At 37.5% G+C, this 15,640-nt stretch overlaps 1 protein-coding gene across 1 annotated transcript in view; it reads left to right on the forward strand.

Moving 5' to 3' along the window:
- The first annotated feature begins 910 nt into the window (after nucleotides 1-910).
- Nucleotides 911-15,640, forward strand: part of LOC134221676 (uncharacterized) — a 90,618-nt gene continuing 75,888 nt past the window's right edge. Inside the window, exon 1 of the mRNA XM_062700863.1 lies at nucleotides 911-1,494. Coding sequence (XP_062556847.1) covers nucleotides 1,476-1,494 — 19 coding nt within the window. The 5' untranslated portion in view covers nucleotides 911-1,475. The remainder of the gene's footprint in view (nucleotides 1,495-15,640) is intronic.

The following is a 15,640-nucleotide window of genomic DNA, read 5'->3' on the forward strand; positions in this document are numbered from 1 at the left end:
GAATAGAAGAACTTGTCCTAAAGTAATATGCTGATACCCTCCCATTGCCACCTGGCTGCGCTATAGAAATAATACAATTGAATGCCTTAATTCATATCATGTTATATTTGATTCTCTGAACTACTGCTATAAGTATGTGAGTAGGTTTGTATCCCTCTTTGAAAAACCTGTCGGCAAACGAATATGAAATATGATATTCGGCTTGTAATCCAAAATCGTTGGACTTGGTCTAAGTTTTCGCTACATAGTTTATTATATGCATATATTTCATAAAGATTAATAACAATTATGAATTTTTCCAAGCCCAATGAGCAAAGCAACAGAAATGATTGGGTGGAAAATCTTTATGCCTCTGAATCTCTCCAGTACAAGTTCATATTCATGCGAAATCTCCCTGAACATTCTTTCTCTAATTTGCAATGAAGCCGAACGCGCTCAAAACAAAACGTGCAACTAACTGTTGAGCGAATCTCTTGTTGAACCACCTTCCCGCCTGCCTCCATAACTTCCTTTTAACACAAAGTCAGACATCATGCGCCGCTTCCAAACAGTGCCGTTGAGCGAAGTAGCGCGCGATGCCAAGACCAACAAGTAGCCTTTTTGCGCTTTGCGCACCATTAGCTTTCCATTTGGCTTTGGGGGAGGTAGAGAAGGAGGCTTTTGCGTCCGATACTCTGCTCTCCATTGCGACGGCAAACAGTCCACCGAGGAACCTCGCTGGTTCAACTTCACCTGGGACTTGGCCGGACGCGGGCCGATTTGAAGCAAAAGAGCAGAATTTCTTCTCCGCCTCGAGCGCCACTCCAGAAGACGTTCGTTGGGATGCTGCGGTGGTGATGCTAAGTGGCCGGACAGGCATCGTCACCGTCTTGAAGTATAAAACCAGATACCGTTCGACCATTAGGTAACATTCTGTTGTGTAACCTCGATCGGGTAGCATTGATCTTGAAAAAGTGTGGAAGGTCTGCGCCCTTCTACGAAGGACTTGAACTTTTAAGGACAAAGCGGCGATCGCGCGTTCCGCTCTCTCTCTCCAGTGGCCTTTTCGCAGCACATGTGCGTGTAAGAGGATCAGGGCCAGGGAAGAAAGCGCGTTGTTTCTGAAGTGTAACACCGGAGTGCAAATTTGATTCAGTTCGTTCGGGTGGGTTGCTGCGATTTGTTGCATAAAAAGTAAAACAAAGCTTTGAACAACACTCCTACCGTTTGCTGTAATGGAACTGGTGCCAACGGTGGAAAAGTGGAAGTGATTATAAATTGGTTTTGTCATTTTCTCACGTTGTTGGTCTATTGTGTTCAAATGCAGTAATAGTGCTGTAATCAAAGACAGAAAGTGAATGTGCTTTTTCCTTGTTTTTATTTTGTTTCATGTGGTGCTGTTGAGAAGTTGAGAAGCAGTTGCAAGTGAATCCGTTAAGCGAACATTCCTTTGCGCTTGCGTCATCGAAGAAAGCAGAAACCCGGTTGCGGAAATTATGAGTGCTTCATTTGCATGTAAGTGTCCCCTTCGTATTATTATTTCTGATGATCAAAATTTCTCGACCTACTGTAGTCCTTCTTTAATATCAATACGGATATAATAAGAGTGTTGAGCACACATCTAATATTAAACAAATGATGTCAAAGCTTGATTTATGGACTTTAATGAAAACTCAGTGAATCATAATTAAAATTAATTTTTAATAGGGAAGTATGGAGCATTGGTAGCATATTTTTATTGACGTATGATTGCTTAGCTCATAATTTTGAACATAGCAGACAAGTATTCAGTTTTTTTCTTTCCGCAAAAGAAAACAGATGTTTTAATTCTTATTAAAATGTATAGCTGTTAATCAGAATATTAAAAATTAAACCCCGTTGTATAACATGTCGAAACTAACTAGTTTTTTTTGTCCAGCTTTTATTGTATATTTACCAAATAATTAAATTTTATTGTAAAATATTTATAGATATGTAGTTTATTCGAGACAGGGATCTTTTTCTGGCAGTTTCAACTGAATGAGAATTGTAGAATTGTACAATTCTATTGTAGCAAAAAAAGTTTTGGGATTTTCCATGGAAAATCTTAACCAAATTCCAATTTTCTAAGTTTCTTTACGGCCATTAGAATTTATGCCAATTTGGGGTAATTAACGTTTATCACATTATTTTAAAAGTATAATCTAGTTTATGCGTCTCAGGTTTATGCTATTCGAAATATCTTCAATGGAACTTCTATATATGTAAATTACAGCAATATTAAGTTTAAATTTTGCCTAATGCATTGTAACTTTGTGCGGATATTTTTTTCATTATGGTGGAATGTAAACCCAATCGCAAGTCAGTCCCATTAAGATGTTTAAGCCAAGTGAGAGAGTCCCCAACTTTCTACTCTCTATAATCCATGAAACATTTATTAGTCAAACGCCACCGAGCGAGCTAGAGTGCTTTTTTTCTCGACGCGGTACAATGAAGGTAATGAACCGACCAGTATAGTAACAGATTTATTTCATAATTTGTTATTCTATTACAGCAATTTCTTTTAACAGCTTTTGTTATAAACTATGTATCATAGTTTAATTAACAAAAAATGTAGCAAAATTCTTCAAGTTTTAACAAAAACTTTACAAGTTAAACAAAAATTTATCTCATCGTGTAACATGAAAAGCGATGAAAAAACTAAAATTACCTATTACAAATTATGTTACTGTAGTATAGAACAAAGTTGTTACTCATTGTGTTACAAGTTTTTTAAATGCATATTACATTCGGTCCCTTACCAGAGAAATCAATCGATTCCTTGCGTATATGTTATTCGTATTGATTATAACCACTGACGGAGTTAAGCTGAGGCAAGAGGCCAACCAAATCTCGCTTAACTTTTCAAAAGGACCTAAGTAACATTTTTTCATGAATTAATTCGAATATTGCAATCAATAGCTTTCATGTTGTTCTGTTGATTGCGCTATTCAAATTAATTCATGAAAAAAATGTTACTTAGGTCCTTTTGAAAAGATAAGCGAGAAATCACATATTTTCTCTCAAATTCAATTATATACGCCAAAATTGTTTTGAAAAATAATTGATTTACTTTCCTAGATTTTCTTAGAGTTATTTCCGAAATATTCTTTTTTGATAGATCTAGGAATTTCTTTGGAAATTCTAATAGATATCCAAAAATTCTATTGGAAATTTTTCGAAACTTCTTGTTTAAATTCCTTTGCAAATTTTTTCAGGTTTTTCTTTGGAAACTTGCTTCACTTAATTCATTTTGAATTTTCTCCAGTATTTTGTTCAATATTTGTTTTCTGAAAATCCACAACACGAATTCTCTCCAGGAATAATTAAGAAAATTACGCCATTAATTGAATCATTTGTTTGAGAAACTGCAGTCCATTTTACAAAATTTCGAGAAAACAACAAAAACTGTTTTTGAACAAATTGGCACCAATTCTTTCGATTTCTTCGATACAGATCAATAGTTTTTGGCAAAACTCGTAGTATTTCTGAAAATAATTTGGACTTTCCGAGTAGTTCTTGCAGAAACATACGAAGGATTTCTCCTAAAACAATTTCCGAAGGTACAGACCTCATTCGATTTTGGCAACACGTTCGGAACATTTATGTTGCCAAAATCGAATGGTTTTTGTTTTTTCATGATACTTCAACATTTCTTCACCTTCACTTCACAATGTTGCCAAAATCGAATGGGGTCTGTATTCGTAAAATAATATTCGTAAGTATTCCTGACGGAATTTCCAAAGGTGTTTCCTTAGAATTTTCAAAAATTATTCCTAGATGGATTCTTAAGGGAATTTTTAAAAGAATTAGTAATGGAACATCCGAACGAAATTTACAGATTGAATCCTGAAGGAATTTTCGCCATTCTAAAATGTCTGCAATAATTTCTTTGGACATTCCTCGAAGAATTCTTTCGGATTTTGTTAGGATTTCTTCCTTCGGAAATTACTTCAGAGATATGTAAATCCGGAAATTCCTTTGAAAATTTCTCATAATATTCCTTTGAAAATTCAAAGAAGGAATAATAATAATAATAAAAATTTTTTTTAGGGAATTCCTCTACGAATTCTTTTAGGAATTTCTTCAGTACCTACAGCACCTACGGAAATCGCTTTAGGAATACCTTCGGAAATCCCCTTAGTTGGTCATTCCTCCAGATTTTTAGCAACTCTTACAGAACCTTCTTTAGACCTTCGGAGATTCCTTTTGAAATTTCTTCTTCTGCTGAACTGAGAAGGGATTTCTTAAGAAGTTTCCAAAAGAATTTTTGGAGGATTTTCGGGAGAAATTTTACAAGAAATTCCTGGAGGAATTTCCAAGTGTATTTCAGAAGGAATTTCCAAATGAAATCTTGAAAGAATTTTCTTCAGAAACATTCTGTCAGGATTTTTTTCGGGTTTTTCTTCGAAAATTCGGTTAAAAGGTACTCAATAAATCTGTTTTGAATTGTTTTGGATTACAGTCGATCCATCACAATGCTTCTTCGGATATTCTCAAGAACTCCTTAGGAATTTACTTCTGGAATTTCTCCACTATTCATCCAGGTTATATTTTATACATTTATTCAAAAGTTCATTCGGGAAATCCTCCAGAAATTATTTCATCGTAAATTTCATCTCTCTCCTCAAGTAATTTCTTCAAAAAACCCCCGCAAATGATATGCCTTCAAAAATATGTCTAAGAATTCTTTTAGAAACGCCTCCGGAATTTCCTTCAGGAATTTCTCTAGCAAAACTTTCAGAAATTCTTACCGGCATTCCATATCATCGGCTCCCTTAATTCTTCCTGAATTTCTTTTATGGTTTTCCTAACAAATTCCTAAAGAAATTTTCGAATGAATTTCCGAAATTCTCTTTCTCAGTGCATTCCTCCAAGAATTCCTTCAGAATGTTCTCCAGGAACTCTTTTGGCAAATTTAGGAAATTACTTCGAAGGTAGATCACAGAGAACATACGTTGAAGATGCACTCGCTATGTTGTGATAACTTTTTACTGATCATTTTGAAACATCTTTGGAATGTCGCCGTTATCCCGTGCAGAATCAGCGCTAGCGTCATAAAAAATTCCACTGTGCGCTAGTTTCGTTATGCATGCAAGAGCATACCAGCACCATCGTGTTGTCAAAATAAGATTGTGAGTTGCAATGTCGACGTCGTCGATGGCGTTGAGGTTCGGTTTGTCTGTTTACACATGTTTTGCAAGAAATTTTGTTCGAGCCTCCATGTCTATTCTCTGTGGATAGATCCAGAAATTCTTTTAGGAAATGCTTCAAGACGTTTCTTCAAAAACTCCAATACGAAAATCTTTTTTTAAATAATCCTTAAGAAATACTTGCGTCTCAAAAATTTCTTCGTAAATTCCTTCCAAGATTTCTTAGAAATTTCTTTCGGAAATTCCTTAACGAATTCTTCAAAAAATTTCATTAAAATTTTTTTTAGAAATTACAAAGAAAATTCCTTTGGAAGCTACGAAAATTGTTTCAGGAAAACATTCCGAAATTCACTTAGGAAAATTCATTCGGATTTTTTTTTATAATTTCTTTTGGAAATTGCTTTCGGTTTAGTGAATTATTAGTTTTGAAGAACAAAGGATTTCAAATTGTAGTACGTTTGTATTAAAAAAAATCCAAGTTCCGTTATACTACAATGTCGAAGTTAACCGCGAAGCAAACAATTTTGCCTGATTTGTTGAAAACCGTACCCGGCTGCTACACCCTGCTCACCGCATTCTAGCGCAATATTGAGCAGCGGGCACGAAATTCCATCACCTTGTCATAGCCGCTCGGTATCGGAATCTTACGTAAGATTCGACCGAATTTTTTTAAAGATTAGCCGTACAGTAAAGATCTGGGCCGTTGTTGAGCGCATTCAACGAAGCCTGCTGGATAACTTCCAACGAACTCATCCACCACGAGTGATAGACGACGGGACATGATCTGGAATCAAGGATTGTAGAATTGGCTATCAGTTGATAAAGAACGATGACAAACGGGAGGCATAAACCAGAACAAGTCAGGGCACGGCAAACGCTGGATAAAGCGTACCATTGGTACTTCGCGTACCTAAAGGATCACAATAGACCCCATTTTGCGGTCCTTGGCCTCTTACCCAGCAACTCCTATCTCTACCTCCTCGTGGCGCTGGCTGGGATACGAGCAACTTTAGGGAAGATTGGTTAACCAACCCCAGTGGGAACTATGGTCGTATGCTGACAGGGAAGGGGAGATTTGCTCATCTTCGGAGGTTAGCATCGGTGTCAGCATCGAGAAGGCAGCCCCTTCAACGCGATGTAGGTAGCGCAACCCTGGGAAGTTAGCCTACCGAAGATTCTACAGTTACCAATAAAGGCAAAAGTAGAGCAAACGGATTGATTCAACGGCAACAGACCCGGCAACGAATAAAGGACAACGATTGGAAAGTCGGATGGAACGTAAGAACTTTGAATAAACTCGCACGTGTTGGGCTCCTGGCTCATGAGCTGCAGAAGGTCGGCGTGAGTGTGGCAGCAATTCAGGAAATACGGTGGCCCAGAACTGGAGAACGTGAATTCTGGGCGGTGGATCCCATAGCGAACACTTCATTCAAACTCTCAGAGAAACTATCGGAAGAACTTCGGGAGGAATTTCCAGCTAAATTTCTGATGCAAGCCTAAATGATTTCCTGAAAAAAACCCTAATTGTTTTTCTGGAAGAGCTACTAGTGAAACTCCCGGAGGAATCCCCGGAGAAACTCCCGGATGAATTTGTGGTGCAATTCCCGGAAGAACTCTGGGGGGGGGGAAATCTCGAAGGAACTTCCGGAGAAATTTCTGAAGAAACTCCCGGGAGAATTTTCAAAGGAACCCCCGGAGTGAAACTACCAAAAGAATTCTCGCAAAAAATCTTGGAGAATTCATCTTATAGACAAATTTCGGCTAGCTGAAAGCTTTGTAAGGGTATGTAGCTAAATCATCATCATCATCAGAGGACCTCCCGGAGAATTCCCTGAGGAGCTCCCTATATAAATGCCTGAAAAAGCCTAAATGAATTCCAGAAAGAAAGCCTGAATGAATTCCCGTAGGAAATTCTAGAGAAATTCCCGGAAAAAAATTTCAGAGGAAATGCCGACAGAACTACCGGAATGATTCTCGGAGGAAATCCTGGAGAAATTCTAGGAGGAACTGCCGGTGGAACTCATGGAAGAATTCCCGGAGGAACTTCCGGAGGAAATTTCTGGAGAAGAGATCCTGAAGGATCTCTCAGTGGAAATCTTGAAGCTTCCACCGGAATTATTTCGGGATTTCTTCGGGTATTAATCTAGGAATTCCTCCGAAAATTCCATTGTTGATTTCATTTTCGGTGGAATTCCTGGAGAAATTCTTTGAAATTTTTACAAGAAATTATTCGAAACTTTCACGGAAAATTTTATGGAATATACACAAGAAATTTGAAGGTTTATCGCGAAATTCTCAGGAATGTTTACTGGCAATTCTGCTGAATTTCCACGGAATATTCTTAGGAATTCCACGGTGCAATTTTTCATAAAACTTTTATAAGAAACAGCATGAAAGAATTATCTGAAGAATTTCCTGCAGGATTCATAAAGGAGTTTGTGGAGGATTTCTTGGAGTAAATAATAGGGGAATTTTTGGATTTATTCTCGGTGAAATTGATGGTGGAATTCCTGGAGAAATTGCCGAAGAAGTTGCTGGAGGCATTCCTAAAGAATCCCTGATAGAATTCCTGATAGATTGCCTGGAGCAATGTCGCAAGCAATGTCGAAGGAATTCCTGGAGAAAGCTTGCATATTGTTTTTTCTGCCTATTTTATAATAAATATTATTTAGTAAAGACAAAAAGAAAATATATATTTCAGAGAGGATTTGTTCAGAAACTCAGATGTACACTCAAATTAATCGACTAATTATTTCTATGTGCAAAAGCCGCATAGACTTCCTCTATGTGTACCATTATTATTTTCAAATGCAAGTCATACAAAATATGTGCAAAGTTATTGAGAGCTAATGTTATTTATTTTAAGTGCAGTCCACTGACTCTCGATCTATGAGTCTTAACACATAAAATTCATCATGTATTGCATCAGTGAAACAAGTCGATTAAACACAAAGTTTGAATTAAAAACAAAAGTTCAAAGCTCATTAGATTACCAAAAAACAGCTTTAAATTATATTCTGCGGTATCATCAATAAACATGAGTATTCAAACTTTTAACGGCATTAGGAAACGCCATCGATGATATCCTCAGCATGTTTTCATGACCGTTGCTATATGACTGCAACCTGCAGCACACGATGGATTCCGATGCTTGGCAGAAGGATTTATTGCAGCTCATTACTCGCAGCTACTGCAGCTCGAAAATTAATCATTTATGACAAATGTTGAAGGAATATCACAGCACATCTTGGCTGAACACAAGTCTGTACTTTGTGATGGACTTCCGGGACTTTCAGTCGAACTCGATCCAGATAGAAATTATATTGACATAAAGAAAGAAGAGCGTGACATGCTCAAAAGAGCATGATTTATATTTATTTGATGATATTTATTATAATAAGTTAACTTCATGAACTGATATAAAAATAAAGCAAAAACCAATATCAAATGCGGAATGCATGAATATATTCCAGTTATTTAACCTTTTAAAAAGTATGTGCAACGCTAATAAATATTTGTCGATCAAATCATTATATGTTTTATGTGCAGTGCTAATGCGAAACGTAATACATTCGCACATAAAATTCATAATGATAGAATCAACGTCATTTCATTAGCCCCGCACATATTACATAAAAGTGAAAGCAACTGGTCTTATTTTATGTGCATTGCACATATTTATAATATGCACTTTTTTCTGAGTGTATGGTTTTAGTTTTCTAAAACATTTGGAAGAATGCAGGATTTTTATAATAATTGTTATAGCCGATTTTAATCCTTTCTGAATACTAAGTTCGTTAATAATTTACTCACTTTATTGAAAAATATCTGGTGAGCAATAAATCATGCATTTTTAAATCCATCCAGTACAAAACGCACAGCACGACGCGACGCGCAACGTGCTTTTGTGATCCAACCTTTACTGTTGTTTGTGGATTTGGTTTCCAAGTTTTTGGAACTTACACACTTAAATTATTTTGCAGACCTCGGCAATATTTCTGTCGAGATTCCAACAGCCGAGATTCGGTAATTTTTTTTACCGAAATTCGGTAATTCCTTTATTCCTAAATCGAATAAGAAGGCGGCCATCAAAAAAATTGAAAAAGTGTATTTTGAGCCACCTTATTATACATGCACAGCCAGTTCTTGCGTCGCAGCATGCTTTTCTAGTCTAGTCTAGTGTAGTCTAGTTTACACATACACAGCCAGTTCTTTACAGAATCCTGGAAAGTGATACGACTACATCTATTACTTTTCTTGTCATTATTTATGTTTGAAGTACATCATAAATGTAGTTCAAACGAAGAATCGGTCAGGCCTACTGTGCAGCTTTGTTTAATAACTGTGGAAATCAAGTCCTAAGGGCAATCCTCACGGAATCCAAAGTTAAAAGTTCCTGCGTTTTCAAGGGCACATCACTCAATACGGAAGCAACGCACAACTGTCATTTTTAATATTCCTGCTTAGCTGCGTCGCAGCATGCGTGAAATAATAAAAATAACAATTGTGCATTGCTTCCGTATTGAGTGGTGTGCCTTGGAAAACGCGAGTTCTTTTAAATTTGGATTCCGCGAGGATTGTCCTTAACTTGATTTCACATTAAGTCATAGAACGGGGACATCTCGTCACTCCTTAGGTCCTCAACGTCTTGGGATGGGACATAGTTTTTAGTTTTTTTTTGACAAGGCTTATATGTCCATCAGTGTACATTAGGGTGGCTCAAAAAACTCTTTTTCAAATTTTTGATGGGCCGGCCCTCTTATTCGGTTCTATTTGATGCCCTGATGCTCTGGACAAAATTTCAGCCAAATCGGTCAACGTTTGGGCGGTGCTAAGCTCGTTGGAAGTTTATATGGTAAAATGTATGCAGAAACATCGAAAAACCGTTATTTGCACTAAATTAATGATTTTGTGTGTGTTACTTCTACGTGAAGTTAAACGATTTACAATGATATGGAAATGCTAATATCATTTTCCAAACTTAGACGTACATGTGCATGATCGCTTTCAAATCGACTTCTATAAAAACATTCTTCATGCCTGCCGTATCCTAACGGAACTATCAATTCTATACTTTCGCCTCTAATTATATCATGAACATGTACGTCTAAGTTTGGAAGATGATATTAGCATTTCCATATCATCGTTATTTGCAGTTAAACGGCACAATTAACGATCAAGAACTATGATACTCATTCAGTTCTTGTAGAATTAAATACAGATTTTCACTTTTACTTACAACAGCTCCATATGTTTCATGTCTGGGGTCGTTATCTCGATTATCATCGTCGTAACAAAACTTATCCATCACACATTTGCATTGATATAACTTAAAAACCCAGATTAATCCACCTAGCAGCGATGATGCCTCTCTCGTGCATCGTAAAATGTACTGAAAAAATCACATAAGAAAGGTCAAAAAAGCGCTTTAGGGGACTAGATCGCATGTTTTCATTTTGCATGTTTTTGCATTAATTACTATGCATTGCCAACATCCTTGTAAAAAAATGTTTTTTCGATTTTAATTTTTTTTCCCAAGGGGGGACAATGATTTTTCAATAATTTCGAAATTCAATGTCCGATCGGGCCAATTTTCAATAGCAAACAATGGGACCGCATTCCCCGTCGAATGCAACTTGTTGCGAGTAAATCGGTTAATGCTAAGTTCCAAAGAGTGTGTCTACAAAATTTGTACACATACACACACACATACACACACACATACACACACACATACACACACATACACACACACACATACATACGCACATACAGACATCACCTCGATTCGTCGAACTGAGTCGATCGGTATATAACACTATGGGTCTCTGGGCCTTCTATCAAAAGTTGTTTTTTGGAGTAGTCCTATAGCCTTTCGGTACAATTTTGTTGTACGAGAAAGGCAAAAAGATGGGGGGGCTATATGCCTGAGTTAAGCATTAAGCAATTTCTGTTACAAAGGGAATAATCACAGAATATCGGTGAAACAATCACCGAACAATACTGCTGATTTCGATTTCGTTGAATTTTACCGAAAAAAAAATCATTGAAATCTGTAAAATGATTCAAGTGGGTAGCTAGCTTATACCATCTTCATATTGTAGAAAATCTCAATCATATTAATTATAATCACATTCTTCATAAGTTTTCAAATATTATTTATATTTTTTCGGAAAAATATTCTTAATTTTTCAAAAAACTAGACGACTTTAAATTTTTTACTAAAAATTCAATTCATTTCAACAAGATTTTAATTCCATAAATCATGCAAAAATTGTAAAACTTTTGAACTACACTCTCTTTTTGTGATTCAATTCTACAAATCTACAAAGGCCATGTTCATGAGTCAATTCAAATCTCCATACAATACAATATGAATTTGGCAATTTCTAAAGAATTCATGAAACTAATTCTCCAGGATTCTCAGGTACAGTAACTTAACATGGAAAAAAAATAAAAAAAGCGTGTTTCACGAAATAACAATGATTATCAAAAACAGAACGTGGCTCACTTCTAACCATAGCAATTGATCAATTTTCACCGTTCAAGAATGAGAAGTCTATTTCACAGTCTCGGTTCAACGCAGCATGACCATTTGAAATCAATCGCCGAGTAATGCGAATAACTCCATGAAAGTCGATAAAAGGCCAAAGAGGGACCAAAGTAGCACTTTTTTTTGTCGGTCTCCGATGGTAGAATGGAAGAAGGCAGTTAAATAAAACGCAAACATTCCAAAAAAAAGCGCACGACGACGTTGCTCAATATCTGGGTTTAACCACCGTTATAACTTTCTTCGTCGGTACGCCTTCGCCGATCGTTGTGCTGTCGATTACCATACGTTTTAAAAGCTGATGCTTGCATAGCATCAGCATCATCCACCTTCATATCGTTAGTCAGCGCGAAACCGCAACCTTTTCAGTGATCAGGGGAATGTGGCTCAATGTGCGCACCCTGTTGCATCTCACACATCACATCTCTCTTGAGCCTTGACATGTTCGTTTTGATATCAACAAATAATGTTTCTTTCGAGTAATATCTAAGAGAACTTGGCATTAAAGGTTTCTAGCAGCAAATATCATATACGATCAAAAATTCAATGCTTAAGGAATTTTAGACCGCGTTCCTCAAAGTCAGAAAATAAGGTGTGATACAACAAGCAAGAAAGCTGCGGTGACGAGATCGAGGAAAAGATCACTTTCGGCTTGAAACCGTTCTTGTTGCGCCTTCGCCGAAAAAAAACATCATAATCCAAGCACTTGGGGTGCATAAAACGAAAAATGCCAAAAAAATTGAATTAAATTTTCGATTGGGTTTGGAATGGATTTGGATTGGATTTGGATTGGATTTGGATTGGATTTGGATTGGATTTGGATTGGATTTGGATTGGATTTGGATTGGATTTGGATTGGATTTGGATTGGATTTGGATTGGATTTGGATTGGATTTGGATTGGATTTGCATTGGTTTGGATTGGTTTGGATTGGTTTGGATTGGTTTGGTTGGATTTGGATTGGTTTGAATTGGTTTGGATTGGATTGGTTTGGATTGGTTTGGATTGGTTTGGATTGGTTTGGATTGGTTTGGATTGGTTTGGTTGGTTTGGATTGGTTTGGTTGGTTTGGATTGGTTTGGATTGGTTTGGATTGGTTTGGATTAGACTTTGGATTGGACTTGGATTGGTTTGGTTGGTTGGTTGGTTGGTTTGGATTGGTTTGGTTGGTTTGGATTGGTTTGGTTTGGATTGGTTTGGTTGGTTTGGTTGGTTTGGTTGGTTTGGTTGGTTTGGATTGGTTTGGATTGGTTTGGATTGGTTTGGATTGGTTTGGATTGGTTTGGATTGGTTTGGTTGGTTTGGATTGGTTTGGATTGGTTTGGATTGGTTTGGTTGGTTTGGATTGGTTTGGATTGGTTTGGATTGGTTTGGTTGGTTTGGATTGGTTTGGTTGGTTTGGATTGGTTTGGATTGGTTTGGATTGGTTTGGTTGGTTTGGATTGGTTTGGTTGGTTTGGTTTGGATTGGTTGGATTGGTTTGGTTGGTTTGGATTGGTTTGGATTGGTTTGGTTGGTTGGTTGGTTGGTTTGGATTGGTTGGATTGGTTTGGATTGGTTTGGTTGGATTTGGTTTGGATTGGATTTGGTTGGTTGGTTTGGATTGGTTTGGTTGGTTTGGATTGGTTTGGATTGGTTTGGTTGGTTTGGATTGGTTTGGATTGGTTGGATTGGTTTGGTTGGTTTGGATTGGTTTGGATTGGTTTGGATTGGTTTGGATTGGTTTGGATTGGTTTGGTTGGTTTGGATTGGTTTGGTTGGTTTGGTTGGTTGGTTGGATTGGTTTGGTTGGTTTGGATTGGTTTGGATTGGTTTGGTTGGTTTGGTTGGTTTGGATTGGTTTGGATTGGTTTGGATTGGTTTGGATTGGTTTGGATTGGTTTGGTTGGTTTGGATTGGTTTGGATTGGTTTGGTTGGTTTGGATTGGTTTGGTTGGTTTGGATTGGTTTGGATTGGTTTGGATTGGTTTGGATTGGTTTGGTTGGTTTGGTTGGTTTGGATTGGTTTGGATTGGTTTGGTTGGTTTGGTTGGTTGGATTGGTTTGGATTGGTTTGGATTGGTTTGGATTGGTTTGGTTGGTTGGATTGGTTTGGATTGGTTTGGATTGGTTTGGTTGGTTTGGATTGGTTTGGATTGGTTTGGATTGGTTTGGATTGGTTTGGATTGGTTTGGTTGGTTTGGATTGGTTTGGTTGGTTTGGATTGGTTTGGTTGGTTTGGATTGGTTTGGTTTGGTTGGTTTGGATTGGTTTGGATTGGTTTGGTTGGTTTGGATTGGTTTGGATTGGTTTGGTTGGTTTGGTTGGTTTGGATTGGTTTGGATTGGTTTGGTTGGTTTGGATTGGTTTGGTTGGTTTGGATTGGTTTGGATTGGTTTGGATTGGTTTGGATTGGTTTGGTTGGTTTGGTTGGTTTGGATTGGTTTGGATTGGTTTGGATTGGTTTGGATTGGTTTGGATTGGTTTGGTTGGTTTGGATTGGTTTGGATTGGTTTGGTTGGTTTGGATTGGTTTGGTTGGTTTGGATTGGTTTGGTTGGTTTGGATTGGTTTGGTTGGTTTGGATTGGTTTGGATTGGTTTGGATTGGTTTGGATTGGTTTGGATTGGTTTGGATTGGATTTGGATTGGTTTGGATTGGTTTGGATTGGTTTGGTTGGTTTGGATTGGTTTGGATTGGTTTGGATTGGTTTGGTTGGTTTGGATTGGTTGGATTGGTTTGGATTGGTTTGGTTGGTTTGGATTGGTTTGGATTGGTTGGATTGGTTTGGTTGGTTTGGATTGGTTTGGATTGGTTTGGATTGGTTTGGATTGGTTTGGATTGGTTTGGTTGGATTTGGTTGGTTTGGATTGGTTTGGATTGGTTTGGATTGGTTTGGTTGGTTTGGATTGGTTTGGATTGGTTTGGATTGGTTTGGTTGGTTTGGATTGGTTTGGTTGGTTTGGTTGGTTTGGATTGGTTTGGATTGGTTTGGATTGGTTTGGATTGGTTTGGTTTGGTTTGGTTGGTTGGTTTGGATTGGTTTGGATTGGTTTGGTTGGTTTGGATTGGTTTGGATTGGTTTGGATTGGTTTGGTTGGTTTGGATTGGTTTGGATTGGTTTGGTTGGTTTGGATTGGTTTGGTTGGTTTGGATTGGTTTGGATTGGTTTGGATTGGTTTGGTTGGTTTGGATTGGTTTGGTTGGTTTGGATTGGTTTGGATTGGTTTGGATTGGTTGGTTTGGATTGGTTTGGATTGGTTTGGATTGGTTTGGATTGGTTTGGATTGGTTTGGATTGGTTTGGATTGGGTTTGGATTGGTTTGGATTGGTTTGGATTGGTTTGGATTGGTTTGGATTGGTTTGGATTGGTTTGGATTGGTTTGGATTGGTTTGGATTGGTTTGGATTGGTTTGGATTGGTTTGGATTGGTTTGGATTGGATTTGGATTAGTTTGGATTGGTTTGGATTATGTTTGGATTGGTTTGGATCAGATTTGGATTGGTTGGATTGGTTTGGATTGGTTTGGATTGGACTTGGTTTGCGTTGGTTTGGATTGGTTCGGTTCGGATTGGTTTGGATTGGTTTGGATTGGTTTGGTTGGTTTGGAATGGATTTGGATTGGTTTGGATTGGTTTGGATTGGTTTGGATTGGTTTGGATTGGTTTGGATTGTTTAGGTTGGTTTGGATCAGTTTGGATTGGATTTGGATTGGATTTGGATTGGTTTTGGATTGGACTTGGATTGGACTTGGATTGGACTTGGATTGGTTTAGATTGGTTTTGGATTGGTTTGGTTTGGTTTGGATTGGTTTGGATTGGATTGGTTTGGATTGGTTTGGATGTGGTTTGGATTGGTTTGGATTGGTTTGGTTGGGTTGGATTGGTTTGGTTGGTTCGATTGGTTTGGATTGGTTTGGATTGGTTTGGTTGGTTTGGATTGGTTTGGATTGGTTTGGATTG

This window comes from Armigeres subalbatus, chromosome 3 (genome assembly GCF_024139115.2).
Source record: "Armigeres subalbatus isolate Guangzhou_Male chromosome 3, GZ_Asu_2, whole genome shotgun sequence".
Taxonomy (NCBI): domain Eukaryota; kingdom Metazoa; phylum Arthropoda; class Insecta; order Diptera; family Culicidae; genus Armigeres; species Armigeres subalbatus.